The sequence below is a fragment of the Lemur catta genome, chromosome 2, assembly GCF_020740605.2.
Source record: "Lemur catta isolate mLemCat1 chromosome 2, mLemCat1.pri, whole genome shotgun sequence".
In the NCBI taxonomy this organism is placed as follows: Eukaryota; Metazoa; Chordata; class Mammalia; order Primates; family Lemuridae; genus Lemur; species Lemur catta.
Genome location: NC_059129.1, coordinates 71,851,535 through 71,874,871, shown reverse-complemented (window position 1 = coordinate 71,874,871; position 23,337 = coordinate 71,851,535). Strand labels below are relative to the sequence as shown.

The following is a 23,337-nucleotide window of genomic DNA, read 5'->3' as shown; positions in this document are numbered from 1 at the left end:
CTATGTGCAATGAAATCAATAACGTTTCCAGATGATCCATTCTTATTTGTATTCATTCAACACACCCTAACAATTTCCTACAAAATACTGTACTCTATATGGGGATGTAAGCCCTTATCTTCAAATAGTTTATTAATTCTTTAGTTATACTCTCTCAGTTCTACCTAGATTAGGCAGCATAGAATAGAGTTAAATTAATGAAAGACTTCCACTAAGTAATATCTTACAATTTTTGTTTACTACTTTGACACAAGAACTAGCCAATCACTAGTAATAGAGAATTCTAAAATATGTACCTTTAAAAAAACTATTACTGACTTTATTTAAAGTTGAACTTAAAAATTAGCAAATAAAGGGGAAGAAGAAAATACAGGGCACAACCTTGCACATTCCAATTCAAATTTTATGTGATTTTTTTTCCCCAAATAGATTGCTTAAAAGTGCAAATCTCTTATTTAACTTCACAGATTAAATTCTGTTATAGAGAATAACACATTTCTTTCTTTACATCACTCTTAACTTGCAAATAATATTAATACATAAACCCAATACTCTAGGCTGCTCCTATTCTCTGCTCCTTTTTGAAGACACATTTAATGATCCTAGCAAGGATTCATCATAAATTGAATTTCAATCAACTTACAAAGTATGTACCTTAGGCCATGATCTGAAAAATTTTGTCAGCTTGATTGAATTATAATGAGCAACCCTGCCACAAAATAAGAAAAAAGTTGTTTGATCTAGGATTTTCTTGAATTAATGTGTACCAAGAATTGTGTACTGAGAGCTTACTATGTGCCTGGTTCCATAAGGCACTAATGAAAATTTATCTAAGGGTCAAAACTTTAAGAGATTAAACAATGTTCTAACACATGCAGGTCAATGTGGTTAAATCACGGAGTTCTCCAAATAAACTTTTTTAACTAGAATTTTATTTTATTAAATATTTCTTATCATGGGAATTCAGTAAGAGCAGAGACAGTTTTTAAAATTTCCAGAATCTACTCGGAAAAAATAGAGAACAGCTTGATAGAAACACTAAAAACTTATGTAACATTTACAACAAAACTAGAAAAACAGACTATCCCCACAAACCCCAAAATGCTATCAGGTAGGGACAAATCACTAACAACCACCAGACCTTCCTGATGCCTTCAACTAATGGGGGGTCTTATGGATCTGAGAACAAAACACCAAAATAGTCAAAGAGATATACAAACTGGGAATCACAGTGAACCAATCTGAGAAAGGTACATGAAGTTGAAAACGATTTTTACTCAGTCCAATAGCAGGCAAATAAATGTAAACAGCCCATGATAAGCTCAGAATGTGGGAAAACATTCTAGCCCCTGTGAACTCTCGTATCTAACAACCAAGTCTCCCTTCTAGGACAGGGCCCCAAACTGAGAAAAAAAACTTCCCAGGAGCTGTCAAAATTGAGCAGGGCAGGTAAAAGTGGGAGAAGGAAACAGAGCAAAAAGTCTCAGGAAAAAAAAGTGACCTTGTTTTTTGAGCACTACATGAAAACAATTAAAGTTAGAAAAGCTAACTTAAATGTCACTTCCTCCTAAAAGTAAAAGAAAACTAATGTCACATAAAAATGATCAACACAAAGAATCAAGGTCAAATCTTATAAAACACTGTAAGATAAAAAAAAGAATAAGAAGCAGAATAACATCTCTACAATGAAACCACAATAGAAAAAACATGCCCACAAAACAGATGAAAACTGTAACCTACTAATTCAGAACAAATTAAAAGATATATGTGATATGAAATTAGTTTAAAGATATGGGCAAGTTATGAAAGAACAACCAAATTAGAAATTAGAAAATTAGAAACACTTAGAATTAAAATGGCAGAACTCAGGAAAGAATTAGAAATAAAAGAAAAATATTTTAAAAATAAATACTAAATAAAATTAAATATGATAAAAAATAAACATAACAAATAATGACCTAAGAAAAATGGAAAGCCAAAAGAAGGAAAAAAATTTTTAATAAGAAAAATAATGGAAAGGATCCAAGAGAATGTGACAGGTAAGAGGAGTCACTGAAGAAGAAAACAAAAATAATGAAACAGAATATTAAAAACAGTAATTCAAAAAACTTCACTTAAAAAATGTGAACCTACATAATGAAGGTATATACCACACGCAGGTATTTCTTGTCTAAAAGAAACTCACTTTATAGTTAGTTACACATAGGTTAAACATAAAAGCATGGCAGAAAGTATATCATGCAAATATTAAGCAAAGGAAATTTGCAGTGGCTACTGGCAAATGCATAAAAACTATTATACATCTATACAACTGCTGTGCAATGAAAAGATAATTGAGCCAGTTACATCATTTTAAATTTTCTAAAAGTCTCATTAAAAAGAAATTAATTTTAATAATATATTTTATTTACTAGATCTTTCTCTTCTGCAGAACTCACATGCAAAACATAATAAACTTATCTCACCTTCATCTAGAGACTTAAAAATTAATGTCATGAAATTTTTTTGGTAACAAATTATCTATTACTAATTACCAACAGCTAAGACAAAACCCAGGAGAAAGGATCAAAGCAATAAATTCTTTGACCCTGCTCCAAATAACACAAACCCACATGACTTATGTAAAATTAAATTACAACTGCCTATCAATATTACAGGTTCTCTCTAGTTCTAGGTTTTTGTTTTTTAAAGGTGGCGGAGATATCATACAGAAATGTTCAATTGACTGAAAGTCATTTTATTTGAAAAATTAATATGCTTTTCAATAATAAAATTTTAACTTTACCTGAAATATACTGTCAGAGAGTCAAAGAATAGAAAATTTGTTTAATGTATTTAACCACTTCTATCCCTTTTCTCTTAAAATCCTTTATATCTCAATTTTGCCATTGAACATGAGCACAACATGACCACTAACATAAGAAGTATCTGTAATTTTAGTTGCTTTTTTAAGCTAGTGAAGTATTTAACGTATCTTTCAATATTGTTTTGCCTATTCACTCTGTATTTGGCCTGATTAAGAATTCAAGTTGACGCCTCAGAATAAAGCAAAATTTACTGATGATAACTGGTGAAAACTCATGATTTTGGCTTCCATAAGAAAAATTTTTTTCTAAGAAAGAGCAAAAATTTAAGTTAAGACAAGCAAGTCAACACTATCACATAACTATATTGCTAAGTTAAGCTAAAGGCTATCTCATAGTAGCTTTTCTAGGAATAACTAGGTTATAATACAAATCTATGTCCATTTATCTAGTGATTTTTTTTCTTAGAAAATATAAACAGCAAAAGTGTGCTCAAAAACATTTCTTTCAGATTCAGAAAGAACATCTGTATTTTAGATTTAACCTGAGAATCTTGTCACATTCTTTTATCAAAGAGTACTGAAAATTTTTCTCCTCTGAGGTTGAATTCGATTTTTGGAAAAGTTGAATGACATCACTAAGTGTGATATGATTTTTATTCAAAGGCAAGTAATGAAAATGTTTTCTGAACTGCTGTGGTGAACTAAAGAGGACTGAGTACACGACTAAAAAAATCATAAGAATTCGAGAGACTTCAGAGTCATCTAAACTACTCCCCAACTGCCCACTGAATGCTTATATCCCAGCTATACATTTCCAAGTGTTTGTCCAGTCTCTTTACAAACCATTCCAGCAATCATTAACTCACTACCTTTCAAGGCAAATGTAATTTCATTTTTGGATGGTTTGAAATAGTGGAAAATACTGCCTTTCTAGTACTTGCATATATTACCTTGGAACTTCCACATGCTAGCTTAAGTTATATTCCCTAAGGCTACTGTATTTTTGAAATTTTAAAAGTATACAGGAACATAGGAAGAAAACGACAGAGATCAAGAAATGAAAAAAGACACTATATAAAAAATACAGGATAAATGGGTGGAGGACCCGCAAATGCTTCATGTTTTTTTTCCTACATTCCCCATTCATTGGTGAGGATAGTAGGCATTAACTCACAGAATTTTATCAAACCAAAGACTGATCTCAGCATGCCATTAAAAAAAATTAAGTACGTATTGTATTCCTAGCACAGTGGTAGCCATCACAAGGACTACAAAGACAAAATGGTAAAATTCTTCACTGCTGGAAACGTACAACTTAGTTAAACAGACATTTGCAAAGGTAAGTCAAAATATACAAAACGAACGAACACACCATCAGATTTTCTGCACGAAGAGCTGTCTGGATATAGCCAGCTATATGTTGTAAAGCATCCAAAGTAAGGGCAAAAGACAAAGGCTAAAACGAGAAGGCAGAGGAACTTGAATACCAATTTAATGAAAATAAAATGTTTATGATTCTCATAGAACAACCAATGCAAATCTCTTAGGATAGAAATAAAATGGCCAAAGCAATGTTCTAGGAAGAGTACTCTGCATATGCTCTGTAAAATAAGATGGAGGTGACAGTGATGATGACATCAGGAATAAGATAAAGCCTTGGACATGGTAGGAGAAATGAGAATGGAAAGCAGAAACAAGAGAATTAAGAACTGATAGAATACTGAGGCCTAAGAGAGAAAGGAGTAAAAACCACAGAATACAACAAGTTTTTAAGATTAACTGGTCAATGACATTTGCTAAGGAAGAAAAAGCCAATCTAGACAACTAGCTCATTTTAATTTTAGATTTGTCAAATTGCAAGTAAAATAAAGATATCTACTAATCTCAACATTTAATGCTCTGCATTAATAACTATAGCCAAAACTTCCCACAGTTAAAAACACTGTAACAATTTCATAAATTCTTGTTTCCTATTTCCATGTGGAATATATGGGAGATGAGGGGTTGATTAATACTGGTATATAGAGCAATAACTAATTCTGATATTCAACTTTTTATTCTATCCAAATGCATAATGTTATCTGGAAAAAAAATCCATCCTTGGGGTCACAGCTATTGCCTTCTCTTAACTTCTGTCATTCTCTTAACATTCTATCATTAACAGCCAGCTTTCTTTGCAAAGAATTTTTCATAAAGCAATAAGATTTTTAATTACTTCATAAGAGTTACTGAATATACAAAGATGAGTAGAAAATGTAAAAACCATGTAGAGATTCCAGTGCCATGAAATCAATCTGACTAGCTAACTCTAGCCTCACAGAACATACAATTAAAATGGATACTAGAGAAAATTACCAATCATTTCATGCCAATGATGCTCAACATTTATTAAGAATGACAAATCCATGAATACCAAAGGACTCTAATAAGCAATCTGAAAAAAGGACAATTCACTGTCCTACTGGGAGTCACTACTGGCAAAACAGAAAAGAAGCATCTGCACAGAAAAATTACAGCTGAATCCATGAGAGTAAATGAGTTTTTCTATGGAAAAAGGCAAAAAGAACAAAAATGCTAAAAACAAAACTGCAGAAAATCTCCAAGTAAAAGGGAAAAGCAGAAAAAGAAATAAAAAATATACAAACTAAATAAACAAAATAAAACAAAAGACGTGGGAGAGTAATTTTGTTCCTTTACAAAGAAAAAAAAAAAGGCTTCGAGAAGGCAGTGGTTAGTATCAAGCAAAGCAGAAAGATCAAGGAAGAGAAGGATGGAGAGTTGGATTTGGCCAGTAGGGGGAATGGTGGGAACAGAAATGAGTTAACAGAGGCAAAAGTAAGGTAAAGAAATGAAATAGCAGGGGAAGACCTTCCTGGAGAAATTCAAGTGTTAGAGGTACTAGAAAGACAGTGGCTGGCACATTATGAATACTTAATACATGTTTATTATACATGTTTATTGACATAAGGAAACAAATGAATAGCCAAGTCAAGACGTGTATATTGAGAGAAAGAGGAGTATGAGGGAGACTTTTTTCTGAAAGAAGGAATGAGGAAACACATTTCAAGGAAGAAGAAAGTTTCAAAATGCCTCAAAATGAATCTAATTCTTTTAAATTAGGTGGAAAAGTGGGAAGGAAACCTGGGAATGAAAATACAGGCAAAGAAACTAGTAACCATTAACTTCCTCCATTCTTGCCCCTTAGTCAAGTCAGAGGTTGAATAAACCGAAAATAAGAGGGAGGAAAGCTCTTATCTCTTGCTGCAATAATAAACCAGGTGGGTTTAAAGATGCTTTCCTTCTAGCCAAAATGGAGTCAGAGCTAAAGTAAAAATGGTAAAGATACAAACAGAGGGAGTGAAAATATCTATAAAATGTTGAAGGCAAGGTCACTAAGGATAAGTCATATGGCTACAGAGACTGGACAATTTCAAATGTAAAGTTCCCCAAAATATATTTTATAAATGAATAAATTGTAATTGAGTAGGCTTGATGTTTCCAAGAAAAGTCTAAGTACCACATCAATAAATGACACTAGCAAACATTAAACAAAAAGTCTATATGGGAAGATTACTAGAAGATTTATAGAAACATAAAGTATTAAAAGTGGTCAAAAGTTATCAAGCTAAATTTACCAAATATATAAAGTGTATTTTCCATTATGGTCAAGGTCTCATTAAGAGGTTTTATTCAACAGCACAAATTTCAAGTGAGCTAAGAAATTTGGAAGTATAAGTAATGTTCCTCTACAATAAAAATAAGGCATTAATTTTTACAGAAAAACAAGTTCAATACAGACATTTAAAAAGCTAAAATGTACCTCTCTAAATCTATTAAAATAAAAATAAATGAAAATATTAAAATGAATAATTAAGAATTCTTAAATAATGGGAGAAAAATTAAGAAAATGGTAATTAAGACCTGGTATTAATCAATCAGTACAAAATAAAAGATAAAAACTATAGTATTTATAAAAGTATAAAAAATTGTTCCTTTCCAAAAATTTGGACAATAAACCCAAGATCAAAGACATTTAATCTGTCCATGAACTACATTAAAATAAAGAATTTTTGGATTTTTTTAAGGTGAATAACTTTATTTCTATGTTAACAAAAATCAAAGTAAGTTTTGGTAAATAAATTATTTTCTTTTAAAAATAAGCATACAGCAATTCTAACATAGTTATACATATGGTAGATCCCCTAAAAATTGACAAACACACACAACATACACAAAACTGATAAAAATATGGTACATATAATATCAGTTTACAAGTAACCTTAAGAGAAAACTTAGTAGTTACCTTTTACAGAATCATACATTACACAAAAAGAACATTTTTATTTAATAGCTTGACTGGGTTCAGAGATGAAATCACATTTCCACATTTACTAACAAAATCTTTAAAAAAAAACAGAATTAACCAAAACTAGGTATCATCTCTAAAAATGAGAAACACGATTATCGTGAAATGCTGGGGGTGATGGCAGGGGAAGACATAGGGTAAAACTATGTGCAGCAAAAAACTGTTTCCCTTATTTCTATAAATAAATACCTCCAAAGCATTTTTATAGCAAAAAATTATTATAAAATATGTAAATATGGAATACTACATCACATTGTGATCATCACTTTTCCTAATTTGAATTAAGAGTCCAAGTGAACAGAACAGCTTCCAAAACATAGACATTTCAATGTATGTATAATAAAACTGACCTAAAGGGCTAAAAACCAATGTAATGTTTGCCCCTGCAGGACTCGACTGGAAATTGGCATAAGGGAACTTTCTAGGGTGATAGAAATACTCTATCTTCAGTCGGGTGTTGGTAACACTGTATAGACATTTGCCGAGACTCAAAGAACTCACTGAGATCTGTGAATTGTTCTTTCTGTAATTATGCCTCAATTAGGATGGAAGGCAGGGAAGAGAAGGAAGGAAGGGAAGGGAGGAAGGGAGGAGAGGGAGGGAGTCAGCCAGCCAGACAAGGTATAAATAGAGTTAGATTATATGAAACATACCTACAACAAAAGGAAATAGGATATGCTTAAATCTGAATGAGGAGCAACTTCAATAGAAAACTTCTGTAATTAACTAACTATTCATCTCAAAATGCCTTAACATCCAATACTACTAAAAATGAAATAATTGTTTTTGGTAAATACTCTCAAAAAGAAATTCATTTATACTCAATAATACCATACTGGATCAATTTGTTTCTTTACTGAGTAGTAAATTTAGCAACCAATTCATCACAATATATTAATACTAACTAGGAGGCTAAATTGCTTAAGATCAGAAAGATATTCAAGGTAGCAATACTGAGGGTTTTACATAATGAATAAATAAACTAATACTACTACTAACAAGCTAGCATTTACTGAGTGTTTAAAATGTGCCAGGTACTATCCTAAATTAACTCAATTTATTTGATACTCTCAGCAACCTATAAAAGGAGGCAATATTACTATTCTCATTTCACAAATGAAGAAACTGAGGCACCCTGAGGTTAAGTATCACACAGATCTACTGGCAGTCTACCTCTGGAGATAAACTTCTTAATCACTTTGTTCTCCTGCCTCCCTAGAGTCAGCTGCCTTGAATTTTTCTAGGCTGAAATAAAGATTGTGCTCTACAGTTTGGAATTTGAGGGTTTTCACCAATTACACATTTATGTTGCAGGACAATTTGTAAACAACTCTGGCTTTGCTTGCAAGAACTCAGAGGGCCTACCACAAAAATACTGGATGGCCAATCTATGTGATTAGGGTTCTCTATTTTTTTTTTAATGTGAAACTTTATTGTCTACTCATTGGATTTCTGGGTACACCCTAACTTTATTTCTCATCATGACACACCTCGAAGAGGTGGTCTGTGGAATATGGGAGAGCTAGACACAGCATTCTCTGGTGATAAGTACTAATCATAAAGTTTTGTACGGTAAAACAATAATTGCTATTTCAAGAATTTGACAGGTGAAACCAAACAATATTCAAATACAATTTCAAATACTGTATATTACTTAATAATTACTTTTAAAATTCTTATATTTTTAATAATCCAATATCTTGCCATGTACCTGTAACCTATTCCAAAGAAAACCAGTGAACTCTGACTGGAAAGTTCTGCTCTAAGCTATACAGTTATCCATCTCAAATAACCTGCTATTTAACTCCTCTTTACAACTAAGTTGAGAAAAATAGTATTTCTGAACAACCGAATTGTTAAACGATTCCATGTTTTATCCTTAGTTTGAAATGAACGATTAAAAAGGTAAGACACTTTAGTCTTGAGTGTTTTGTATCTCCATAACTCATTATAAATACCAAATTATATTGTCAAGCTACACCTCATATTTTCTTGAAAAAAACTTACAACATCAAGACATCTGTTACCACATTTGCTACAGAGATACTAAGAACACAGCCTCATATGAAGTGTTTGAAAAGCTCTGCTTCTTTGATATAACTAGTATATTTTCTCTTCAAGGATCCTGAAAGTACAGAAAGGATATTTCCTTTTGTTCCCTAGCCAGCAAAAAGCTCAAAAACTAATTTAAGATGAAACTAAATAAATTATGCTTGACTTTATAGCCTGAAGATCTCGATTCTGTTCTTTCTACCCTTACCTCACAGAACCCATGCAAATTTGGGTTTGTTTTTTTTTTTTTTCTGATTCTGAGGTATGTATGCATATCACTGAGTTTCAACCACATATATTTATGTATTCAGCACTTTGCAGTGACTGAAAGTAATTTCAAAAGAGCATAAGAAAAAGTAGTGTAATTTCACTGTAAATTATAAAATAAGACCAGTAGAAGTAATCATTTTTACATTAGCAGCCACCCTGAAGGATTAGAAAGTAAGATTTTGAAAATTCAGAAGTGTCATACTAGAAAAATGACAAACCCTTAAAACTACAAATTTACTTCCAACATAGCTAAACCATTATAAACAAGTCTAGATTGGTCATAAGAATATTTGCTCATTGGGCTTGTCTTTCAGCTACTAGGCCCTGTTTGAAAACCAAGAACACCTCTGTACAGAATAGAAATCCTCCAAGTCAGTTTTTAGGCTGAGGTGGTTTTTTATCTTTACTCAGGCTCCCTCTACTGACAAGAAAATTAAACAAACTATGGAATTGTATCGGAAATTTATATTAGCAAAAGAAAGAGTATTTTTTAAATACTTCAAAATCAACATTTCAGATAAAACAGATTAAAAACTTACTTTACTGTAGACCCAAAAAGAAATAAATATCTGTAAATTGACAATTCAAATAACATTCAAATTTTATATGTGGCATATGCTATTTCAATATACAGTACTATTATTCAATGTTAGTCCTTAGATGCAAGGGTTAAATATTTTTAAATAATTTTAAATATTTTAATAATTTCTTAGTAAGGTAATGTCTACCTGTATCTGTTCCGGTGTCCATTGGTCTAGGTTGACTGATTTGACCCTGGATATATGAACCCCAAGATTTCTATGAATTCCAGCACATCTGATGCAAATAAACACACCAATATTCCAGGAAGCCCATCGGGGACCTAATTAAGGAGAAGAAACAAACAAACAAAAAAAGCAAGTATTAAAAACTAAAATAAGCACCAGGACAACATATTAGAAGTATTTTGGTTCTTAAACAATTATAATGGAAGTATACAGAAATCACACGCACAAATTTTCAAATGGTACTGGTGGCAGCTTGCTAAGAAGACATGTCTTGGCAACCCTCAAGAACCTTAACGATTTTACTAATTTTGCTTTCCTAGAAACTTTAACTAAAATCTGCCTAAGATTTTAAAACTAATTCATATAAGCCATTCACTCAGCACATTTGAACCAGGAGTAGTAATATCCCATAATAAAAGGTAATTTCTTTATTAAATATATGAGATATTGCTTTAAAAATTAACATAAATCAAAGATTTTTATTTTTAAAAAATAAAATGTAGAAACAAGAAAAAGACAAGCAACCGAAAAGAAAAAGGGCAAAAAGATATAAGTCGGTAATTTACAGAAGAAATATATGACCAATAAATATGAAAGAAGAAATACATAACCAATAAACATGAAAGCATATACAATCTCACTGGTAATTAGGGAAATGCCCTTTAAAACTACATTGACCTCCATTTTGCACCCAACATATTGGGAAAAAAATTTTTAAAACTATTAGTACTAAGTATTGGCAAGGATGAAAAACAATGTGGTCTGCTTCAAAAAGCCTTATGTCAACATGGCTAAATTTCAAATATAACACTGAGATTAAGAAAAGTTACAGATGAATACATACAGTATGAAACCATTTACTGAAGTTGAAAAATATATAAAATAATAGCATACTGCATATTAATTAAAAGTATCTACAAATGTCATGAAACTGAGACAGGCAACTAATGGTGAGGAAAGAGGATATGATCAGGGAAAAGTCCCTCACGGCTTGGAAAGCATTAGTTAAAATCAACTTCCTGAGCTGGTAGCACGAATACAAACTTTTGTTTTAGTAACACATAATATGCATACATGAACTGAGATATGCTATAAAATGTTAGTTCTTTGGGTCATGGTCAATTCTGGAAAACACTGTCAAAAAACTCACATATATATATACACACACATATATATATATACACACACACACATATATATATAAGAATACAACCCTTAGCTATACTATTCTTCATACTTTTGAATGTATTCTCTCACGATAATTTTAAATTTTCTTATAAGTATTTTCACATATTGCTTGTATAATTAAAAAAGTAAAAATGGAAAAGTAAAATATTTGGAAATTATGTCAAATATTCAGAAGCTTATACCTAATAGACTTCTATAAATTACTTGATTATGAAAAAAATATATATACTATGATATATCAATAAAAATCAAGTTTTAAAATGCAGGCTTCTATTTCATGTACATACGTTTCATCTAAAGGTGACAGTTATGCTACAAAACATTAAAGCCAGTAGTTAAAATATGGTAAAACTAAACATATGCCCCCTCCAAATTCCTTAATTACACAGAAGGTAAAAAGTATTTACATACAACTTATCCCAAAATATTCTACTTTTAAATTTGAGAAATAACATCTATAAACTGACAGAAATACATCTGGGACATCTATGACTACTCCAGATAGAGCTACCTCCCCCAGTAACTCTCTACTGTCTCATCATTTCTAACACTTATAACCATTTATAACACAGCAATCTGTTTTGAAGCGTACATAAAAATCTAAGGTAAAGAGTTACAAACAGATAAATAGCTGGAGGGTTTAATTATATTAGCAGTTAGATCTCAAACTAAGAAAAGTTAAAGAAATGCATAGTGAATTCTAGATCAGTGCCTCTCAAACTCTAACGCGTATGTGCATCACCTGGGGATATTATGAAAATACACTCTAATTCTGTACCCCCCACAGAGGCACCTCAGATTCTGCATTCCTAACAAGTTCCCAGCAATGCCCATGCTGCCATCCACAGACCACATTTTGAATAGCAAGGTTCTAGCGTGTTCTTGGCAAAGTCTTCAACTCAAATATTCAGCATACTTCTTGATTTGCTTTCATATACCTACCATATTAATAGATCAAATGTGGTGGCAAAAAGAATGGAAATGAAAAAATGTATGAATCACCAGGAAGAACTGACAGGACTTAGTGATAGAAAATATGGTGACAAAGGAGGAGGCAGTGACCAAAATTTCTGCAAATTCTACACCTCGGATTTAAAGGTACTTGTGGAGCTAGAAACCCTTGTAGATCTGATGAATACAGTAAAAGACAGTGACACACATTGAGATGAAAATGTCCAGCAGGCAATTAACAACACATGACTAGAGTTCAAACTAGAGATACACATACACCTTCTTTAAGTTGGTTACGGTTTTAAGAACAGAAGCAAGAGGGAAAAAAGCGGAATACTAAGTCTTAGACAGAAAATGAAAACCTGTACAAAATCAGAGGAGGAAATTTTAAAGAACAGGTATTAAAAAACGTCAAATGAGAAGTCAAGAGGAATGGGGCTAGGAAAGAATATCTGGATGTGGTAACTGAGGTAACTGAGAGGTCACAGGCAACTTCATAGAGAATAGGCAGAGTGAAAGGGAGGAAATTCATCCACTCTGAATTCCATTAGTAGATTAAGAGGGAGGGAGGGAATTCACCCATTCTGAATTCCATTACCAGATTAAACTTTTGCACCATGTTAGTCTCCTACTCCAAATCTTAAACACAGTTTTCTATTTTCTTCTGTATTGCTTTCCTGAGCATCTTGATTTTAATCCTTCTTAAACTGACTTTATTTTTCACAACTCCATCTTAAATACTCCAGGAGCCAATAAGAACAGACTAACTGCTTTCCCTTGAATACCATTCAATTATCCGGTGTTGGCACTTTCCTGCACACCATTTCCCATCCTAGAATGTTCTGCTTGTGACCATACACATCCTAACCCATATTCAAAGGCCTATCTTCTTAAAGCGTTTCTTTATGACATCACCCCTCCTTTCACCTTTCCTATAAATGTCTATAGCTCATGACACTTTATTGCACACAATATGCCACAATAAGTACCTGGTTTGTTTTTTTTTATTTGTAATTAGTCCTGTCTCTTGAAGTAGATAGTAAATTTCTATTGGGAAGGCTCTATAATGGCCTTCTGCATCACCTATAGTAAGGGGAACATGGGCTGTATAATAAAAAATCTGAGAGGTCTGATGATTTAGTCAAATGCTCAAGTTCTTTGATTCCTGGAGCAACCTATCTACTATTTTTAAAAACAGAAATAAAACCAAAAACTGTAGCAAACATTTCTGTCTTTAATATCACTGTGGCCATTCTTCCTTTTAGTAATGAAGGTCTCTGAGTTTTAGCTAGAAACATGGCTACTCATGTTTCTACACTTCTCAACCTCTCCTGGTAGCAAAGCGTGGCCACGTGACCAAGTTCTGGCCAATGGAATGTGAGCAGAAATGATGTGTTTTGCCATTACCTAAATGAGGCCTGTGTTCCTCTGGCCTCTTCCCCTTTTCCATTTGCTGGGAGATGAACCTGATACCTTGGATCCACATACTAAAGCCCCATGTTGAAGATGACAGAGCTATTCTATCCACACTAGAAAGTTCATCTCCAGACTAATATGAAGGAGAAAATATCTTCTATCCTATTTGAGCCATAGTATTTTGGGGTCTTTTTGTTACAGCAGCTAAACCTGTAATCTACCTAATTCAATGTGAATTATATTTGAATGTTTGTAGCAGCAAACAACACACCAGAGATTTAATAATCCCTGATTTCAGAGTCAAAATTCTAAGAGGGGTTAAAGAATAATAAAACACTTTTTTTATCAAACCTGAGTTTTCTAAATTTAATTTAAATCATCAATTATGTATTTTAACCAAAGTATTAAATGAAGAAGATAAAACACGAATCCTGCCTTCATGGAGCTTGAACTCTAGTAAATCAGATGGTTATAATAACCATCTGATAAATGGTTATAACCATTATAAATGGTTATAATAACATATTAAGTACAAATAATCAGGGGACACAGAAGAAGAAAAGACGAAGCTTGGCCAGTGATATTCGTGCAGACTTTGTAAAGCCAGTGGCACTTAATGTGTTATTGAAGGATAGATGCGGCCATGTGAGGTGGCTCATGCCTGTAATCCCAGGTAAGGAGGGAGGCCAAGCAGGGACGATCGTGTGAGGCCAGGAATTTGAGACTGGCCTGAGCAACAAAGCAAGACCCATCTTCATAAAAAATTTAAAAACTAGTCTGGCATGGTGGTATACACCTATAGTCCTAGCTACTTGGGAGGCTGAACCAGGAGGATCGCTTGAGCCGAGGAGTTCAAGTTTTAGAGCAAGTTATGGTAGTGCCACTGCACTCCAGCCTGGGCAACAGAGGGAGACTCGTCTCAATAAATCGAAATGAAATGAAATGAAATGAAATGAAATGAAATGAAATGAAATGAAATGAAATGAAATGAAATGAAATGAAATGAAATGAAATGGATAAAAATAAAAAGATCCAGTTACAGCAGGTAAAGTCGGAACAAGGTATATGGACAAGGTGCATTCTCCTTAAAATGTACACCCTTCCATCTTGAACAGTTTCAGCTATGCTGTAATATATGGCCAAAAAAATATAACATTGCAGTACCTGATTGCTGCCAAGTTTTTTTACTTAAATACTAATTTAAGTTTTAATATATATGCACCAAAAATTTGTATAGTATCATGACTAATAATTTTCAGACAGAAATGAAAGACAGTTCTAAGGTACAAAAACCCTATAGAAAATGGAAAAATGAGGTTGAGTGAATGAAAAATCATTGTAAGTCTAAATAATGTAAAAAATATTATATATCTAAAAGGCTAACAGGAATTTTACTTATCTCAATATACTTGCCTTGTAGCTTTCACATCATTTGAGAAATAAGATAAAATTGTATGATCTTCTAAGAAAGAATTTCTCTTAATTTCTGATTATCATGATAGACCACCAAACAGAAAAACTTCCTTAAGTATTTTTTATAAATAGAAAATAAAATACAATGAGGAACAGAAAACTTAACACTAACTAACAGTAATTTCAAGATTTAGTTCTTCTGTAATGCCTTCTCCAATACCCCAACAGCATTTTTTAAATAACATTTACTACAATGATTTATAGTTAATTGTTGTTCTGAGAAAACAGTGATCTCTTCAAGAATGGGTAATTTATTTTATAGATCTCCATTATATTCAGTACCAAGCACAAGCCTGGTATAAAAATTTAAGCAGTCTAGCTTACAAATGGTAGCTAAGACCATGAGCCCTCTAAGTTACTGTTAACCAAAACTACTTAGGAGAGTATTTTTAGAGGAAATCACCATCTTACTAAACATGTAACACATCATTCATTGTATTTCCAGATACCACTGTCTAGTTTAATCCTAACAAACACGTGAGATAGGTAATATTACCACCTCATTTTACAGATGGAGAAACTTAGGCTCAAAACATAAAGAAAAAATGCTAGAAAGCAGGAAAGAATGAAGATCTCCAAATGCAACTGAATACTTTGTGGCTCCTACTGTGGCAATTCCATCAATCTATTAATAAACACAATTCCTTTAATACCAACTGACTGGTTTTACTCTACTTTGTCAACTTTTTAAAATGCCAAGTCACTTACTGTTGAGGCTAATAATAAAAAGACGCAAATAATTTTTTCACCTCTCTGGAAGTATCAATCCTTTCCACATTATCATAAGGTTCATTTTATTTCTTTCTTCATAATACCCAAGATTAGAAGCAGTAAGAAATGAATTTGTTTTATTTGCTGGAGAGAGAAACTGCAAGGGATACAAAGGGAACAGAAGAGGACAGCGAAATCAATTGAGATGTAAAAGGTAATTAAGAAAGCATTATAAGTAGTACATGCCTAGGGAAAGGGACACACACCAAAGTAGTAGCAGGATTCCAAAGAGAAACTACCTATATCAAAATACTGTCCAGAGTCAAGCATGAAACACGGAAGAAACCCTTTCTCATTCCCTACCACAAGGCCCTTTGTTTACTTACCTAAGAGTACTGACTTAGCCCTTCATTACTCATGGTCAGCTATATTATGGGTTGGGTACGGTTGTGGACCACAGGGAGAACCAAGCAACAATCCATGAAAATTTTTAAGTAGTATCACTTAAATCATATAAAAACAAAAACCAGAGCAATAAACTCCAACAATAAATGCTTATTTAAAAAAATCACCAACTTTGTTGTCAAAATCTTAACATATCACAAGGTCAGTATAAGAACAGAATGATAAAGTTTGGTGTTAGTGTTTCTAGTTAGTGTTTCTAATTATCCCCTTATCCAAAAATTTTCTCTTCCTAACCACCAAGAGCTAACCTTCTGCCCTACTTAAGCCTTCATTCCTTGGTAGAAATGCCAAACTACCATACTTCATACAATGATAATGGACCTTAAGTTTATAAAGTAATTACCCACTGAAGGCAACACAACAGCTCTTCTACAAAGAAAGACCCGGGTTTGAATCAGACACTTAAGCTACAGAACTGTAGACAAATTATATGGGCTCTCTAAACCTCAGTTTCCACAAATAAAAAATAGGGAGAGTTCACCTACACTCTGTAGGGTCCCCTGAAATTAAAGAACATGAAGCATATAAGCACCTACCACAAAGTAAGAACACTGTACCTGTCAACTCCCCTTTTATTCACAAAGCCACCCTATCACTCCTTAAACATTTCAAGTAATAGAATGTTCCCTTCGTGCAGCCTACTCCAATGGTATGCAGTTATATCTGTTAGAAAAGTCTCTTTTAAATTGATCTAAAAGAGTTCAAAGGAGGAAAAGAGCATGATGAGCTAAAGGAGCTGGTGACAATTTTATTCAAAAACACCTTCATGAATGCAGTATAACTTTGAACTGGGCCTGGAAAGATGGATGAGATCTGGATGAGCAGAAATGACTTAGAAACTTAATTGTTCATTAATTCAGTGGCTCACTGTTAGCAGGAATATGCTGAATGCTTACTATGTGCCAAGAACTTTCTAGGTATCCAGCGGAGAAATAAAACAGATAACAGTCCCTGCCATCATGAACTCTACATTCCAATGGAGCAAGACAATGAGACAAACAATTTATTAATAGATATTTGTCTTTAGATTCCTACTCAGTAGCAATTTCAGTTTGAAGTGAAAAATTAACTTAAATAATTAATATCTCCATATATTAGAACTGCTGTTTTAAAAGTCTTTTAAAAAAAGGCAGAAACTGTTAGCTAAAATGACATTCTAAATTAGTCATACAGCCCAACTACTTTCTTGTCTAACTGCATTATAATGTCTTTGAGATCAGTAATAAAACTATGAAACATTGATATATCAAGATTTTAACAAATACCATGGTGGAATATATTAGCCTTGTTTGCATTTTTAGAAAGAATAAGTGCAAAGACTGAGGCAAATTCTGTACCAATCTGAGAACAGCAAACTATAATTATATAAACAGATGTTTTCAACAGTGAGAAACAGAATATTTGAAACATGGACAATTTAAATAACATGCTGCAGAATATAACCAAATGTTTTCATTTGACTTGAAAAAAAATCTGTGATATCAGCAATCAGCAAAGTAACATCAAATTTATATATGAAGAACACAGCACAGCAGAAGAGATTTCCTCCGTAAATTGATTTAGCCTTCAGAGAACGGGGAGGATTAATGCAGTGGATTAAGTTGTTTTGCATCATTTAATCGGGAGTGTCAAGTTTTCATTGGAACAGAAGAGTGCTAGCAACATCAATAGTTCTGTCATTTTCTCCTGTATTGTGTTAGTAACTCTAAAATTACATGAAGACAGATGTTATAAATAAATTTAAATATAACTATTCTCTTCATGAGCCTAGGAAAAATGTAAGTTTCAATAAGAAGAAACAAAAGGTTTAAAAGTAATTTTCTTTTCATGTCTTTTTTCTACTAAAATATTCTATTGAGTTCCATTTTCTAGCCAAAATATGGAGGAACAGACATTGAGTTTCCCCAACTGCCTAACACAACTTAAAATCCAAACAAAATATAGAAGAATATATTTCCTAAAGAGACTGGAAATCAAGAGTTGGAAAATAAACTAGCTAAGAGCCCTACAATGAACTCAGCTTACTACTGTCCAGGGAAAGCATCCAGGCCATGGCACAGGGAAGATAAACCCAGCCCAGTGGTCTCTCTGATTTGACTGATCTGGGAATCCACAAAGACCAAGGTGGCTGGATTTTACAAGGCAGAGTACAAAAGAAGAGAGAGACGCACAGCTAAAACTCCTTAGATCTGCGAAAGGTCACCCTGGATTATTCAACTTAGTATTGATTAGTGCACGTGTGTGAGGAAACTATGGAAGGCAGGGAGAAACCCATCCAAAACAATTAGAGGAAACCAGCTTAAAGCTCAAAAACAGTAGGAAATAGTGTCCCATAAGCCGAAGTTGAAAACCTCATCATTTATGGATTATCAGATGTGGTATTTAGAAGACTTTTTGGCTCACTAATGAGATAAATTAATTCTAGAGTAAACACTGCTCTAGTCTCACCTAATAAAGCTGAAAAGCAAGATCTGAAAAAAATCATACTATTTACAAGTAACTTAACTACATCCAAGAAAAAAGGTCAAGAATATTTATAAAAATACAAAAATATCTAAACAAGCAAAATTCACAGTATCTAGCATCCAATAAAAATTGTCAGTCATAAAAAAAGGAAAATATGATGTATAAAGAGGAGAAAAGTTAATCAACTAAAACTACCCCCAAAATCACACTGATGATAAAATTAATAGGCAAGGTCATTAAAACCATTATCAGTGACTTCTATATGTGCAAGAAGGTAGAGCAAAGATTGACCATGTTAAGTAGAGGTATGCATGTGTGTGGGCACAAAAGACCCAAAACAAACTTCTAAAAGATGAAACTATAATGCCTAAGACATACACTGGACAGAATTAAGAGGAGATTAGACAATACAGAAGGGGAAAAAACTATTAAAGAATTTGAAGATAAAGCAATAGCAACTATACGAAATGAAACACAAAGAGGAAAAAAAAAAAATCACTGAGCTCTGCAGCAATTTCAGCAGCCTAATTAATTTATAATTGGAATCCCTGAACTAGAAGAGGAAGATGACAGAAAAAAGTATTTAAGGAAATAATTGCAGAAATTTTTCCAAATTTATTGAAAACTATAAACCCACAGAACCAAGAGGACCCTCAAAGAACTCCAAAAACAAGAAGCATGAAGAAAACTACCAAAATATACTTCATAATTGAACTACTTAAAACTAGGGATGAAAAAAAACCCTTAAAAGTAGCTGGTAAAAAAAAAAAAAGACATTATGTATGAAAGAAGAAATATAATGATTATAGATTTCTCTTTGAAACAATACTAGCTAGGAGATAGTGGAAGATCTCAAAAGTACTGAAAGTAAAATATTATCAATCTGGAACTGTTTACCATGCTAAAATATCTTTCAGAAACAAAGGTTAAATAAAAATCAGGACAGAAATCAATGAAATAGAAAACAGAAAGGCAACAAAGAAAGTCACTGAGAAGAAAAGCTGATTATTTGGGAAAAATCAATAAAATTATTAATTATAAGCCTCTAGCCAGGCTAAGAAAGAAAATATAAAACACCAATATCAGGAATGAAAGAAGTGACACCGCTATAGATTTTACACATATCACAAAAATAATAAGGGAACATTATAAACAACTTTATGCTAATAAGTGCAACAATTCCTTGAAAGACACAAATGAGATCTCTCCAGAAGGAAAAGATAATAGCTCATTATCTATTAAAGAATCTGAATCTACAATTTAATACCTTCACAGCAAAAAACAAACAAAAATTCCTAGCCAAGATCGCTTTACTGGAGAAATCTACCAAATAATTAAGGAATAACATCACTTCTATACAAACTCTTCAGGCAACTGAAGGGAAAAAAGGGAGTATGGAAAATATTTCCTAACAGTACCCTCATACTAAACCAGACAAAGACATCACGAGAAATGAAACCTATAGACTAACAACCTTCATGAAAAGTTGTAAAAGTCTCAACAAAATTTTAGCAAATCACATTCAAGAATACATAAAAAGGATAATAAGCCATAACCAAGAATGGTGTGTTCCAAGAATGTAAGCTTATTGTGTGAAAATCAATGTAGTTCAAAATATTAAAGATTTAAAAAACTACATGATCATCCCAAAAAATGCATAAAAAGCATTTGACAATATTCACCATCCATTTCTGATGAAAATCCTCAGCAAACTAGGAATAGAAAGGAACTTCCTTAACTTGATAAAAGGCATCTATAAAAAACCTACAGCTAACATCATATATCCAAACATTTTCTCCCTTAACACCAGGATCAAGACAAGCAAGCCCACTCTCACCACTTCTATTTTCTGAAGAGTCTAGTCAGTGCAATAAGGTAGGATAAAGGAAACAAAAGGCATCCAGATTGGAAAGAAAGCATAAATTGTCCGTACTTGAGGATGACAATTGTCTAGGTAGGAGATCTGATGGGATCTACAAAAAAGGTACTAAAACAAATAAGTGAGGTTAGCTAGGTTGCAGGATTAAGATCAATGTGCAGAAACCTACTGTATTATTATGTACCAATAATAAACAGACATTAAAATTTTAAAAATGCCATTTGTAATAGCATTAAAAAATTAAAACTACTTATAGAAAAATCTGACAAAAGATAAGCAAAGCCTGTACATTGAAAACTATAAAACACTACTGAGCAAAATTAAGTAAGATCTAAATAAACAGAAAGATATACTTCGTTCACAGATTGGAAGACTCTATATTGTTTAAGATGTCAATTCTCCCCAAATGGATCTACAGATTCAAAGCAATCCCAATTAAAATCTGAAAGCGGGTAGAGGGGAATGGCAGACTAGAAGCCACCTGCCAGCAAGCTGCTCCCCAGAAAAGAAGTGAAAGGTGTAGGCAGCTGTCTACACAGAGATCACTCTTCTCTGAAGCAGCACTGTGAAATCATAGAGAAGCAACGCAGAACACTCAGAGCAGGGGGAAAAAAAGTGATGGGGTGATACATATGACAAGATCAGAGAAGTGGGGAACACAGGAAGGACAGAGTGCTGGGGCACCACGCCCACTATGCTGGCACAATAGGAACTGAACTTCAAGTCCACTCCCACCACCCCCACAGACCTCTGCCTGGCCAGACCCAGGACCTGCCTGGAGTCTGTGCAGAGCCATTGCATCAGACAACAGGTGCGGTGAGGACTGGGCGGCAGCTAAAGCCATCCTGTGCTCTCTGTTACACCGCATCAGGTCTACACCATGCTGGGGAGGTAGTGTACTGACCTTTGGCTTTCCTGAGCCATACCCTGTGACTTGAAGCCAAGCACTTCTCCTTTAGAGCGCAACGGGATCTGAGCACAAGAACTGACTGGGGCACAGCATGCTCTGACCTAAGAGACTGTGGGCAACCACGCTGGCAGGTCCTAGGTGGGAGCAGAGAAATCCACGGTCCCTGGGCCCCAGGAAACAACATCTGCCCACCTGACTTGGCACCCACCGGCCACCTGAGCCTGCAGAACAGCCTGCCACTTGCTCGGCCCAGACTCCACCCTCCAGGCCCCAATGGCCTCCTGCCTGCTTGGCCCTGATCCCACACTCCAGGTCAGATCAGCCTGGAGGACCACACTGCTTCTGGCTCCTCCCCAGTCCTGGCTCTGAAGCTCACACCACAGCGACTCCGCCTCTGTGCCTTCAGAACCCCAACCAGGCCCAAGACACCATCCCCAAGTCTTCAGCGCTGTATCTGGACCCCAAGTTCCCACTCCAGAGCCTCCACCACTGCAGCAGGGCTGGAAAAACTGCTCCAAAGTCCAACACCCCGCCAGGGACCCCCTCAAGCCACCCGTACCCTGCAACGTGGTTTGAGCAAACACACACAGCCCAGGAACCCACAACAACCACATCTAGCTGCTGCTGTTACCTCTGTGGGGAGACCCCAGATGGAGCAATCCCCACAATAGCCTCAGTGAGAAGAGTCTCACCCAGCTCCCAACTCAAACATCTACAACTATCTGGTGAACAATCCAACACCCAACCCAAACAGCATTCAGCACAGTCTTCAGCAGAGGCAATCACAAGAAAACAAAACAAATCAAAACAGCTTCATCACAGGCTTTTACTGCACACACCCCTCCTCTGCCATGTCAACATTCCAGAGTAGGGAGAGAAAAAAAGAACACTATCTAGTGACTTCCCCTTACTTTAATCAAGTAGGTAAGTTTCCAGCAAGGAACAGCAGCCCTGCAAATCTATTAGCCCACAGTTGAGAAAGAGGTCTCAAATGAGAAAAAAACAGCAAAAGAACCCTGGCAACATGAAAAATCAAACCAGATCAACACTTCCAAGGGATCACAATGGAGCTACAGCAGTGAACTCCAACCTCAAGGAAACTGTCAAAATGACAGAAATGGAATTCAGAACATGGATGGCAAATAAGATGAACGGAATTGAAGAGAAATTTAAAAACCAACAAGAAGCCCAAAAAATATTTCAGGAAATTAATGAAAAAGTCACAAAAGAACTAGACAAAATTGGGAAAGACACAATGGAACATAAAATAAATGAAAGAGTCATTCAGGAATTTTCAAAACACAGCAGGAACCTTCAGGAACAGATTAAATCAAGGAGGAAAAAGAATTTCAGAGCTTGAAGACAACACTCTTGAGTTCATCCAATCTGTAAAGAGGCAGAGAAGAGAACAACAAAGGCAAAGCAATCACTTAGACAGATATGAGACTACGTGAGCAAACAAACATGCGAGTTATAGGTAACCCTAAGGGAAAAGAAGAAAGCGCTAAAAGAATGGAAAAACTATTTGAGGATATTATTGAGGAAAACTTCCCCAGTATCACCAGAGATCCAGACATTCAAATACAAGATGGCCATCAAACTCTGGGAAGATTCATA

At 34.1% G+C, this 23,337-nt stretch overlaps 1 protein-coding gene across 3 annotated transcripts in view; it reads right to left on the bottom strand.

The window, feature by feature from the left end:
• SMAP1 (small ArfGAP 1) overlaps window positions 1–23,337 on the bottom strand; it is a 160,748-nt gene that overhangs the window by 107,459 nt on the left and 29,952 nt on the right. For all 3 annotated transcript variants that reach the window (XM_045543817.1, XM_045543818.1, XM_045543819.1), the window contains one exon: window positions 10,223–10,356. In XM_045543817.1, the coding sequence (XP_045399773.1) occupies window positions 10,223–10,356 (134 nt within the window). The remainder of the gene's footprint in view (window positions 1–10,222; window positions 10,357–23,337) is intronic.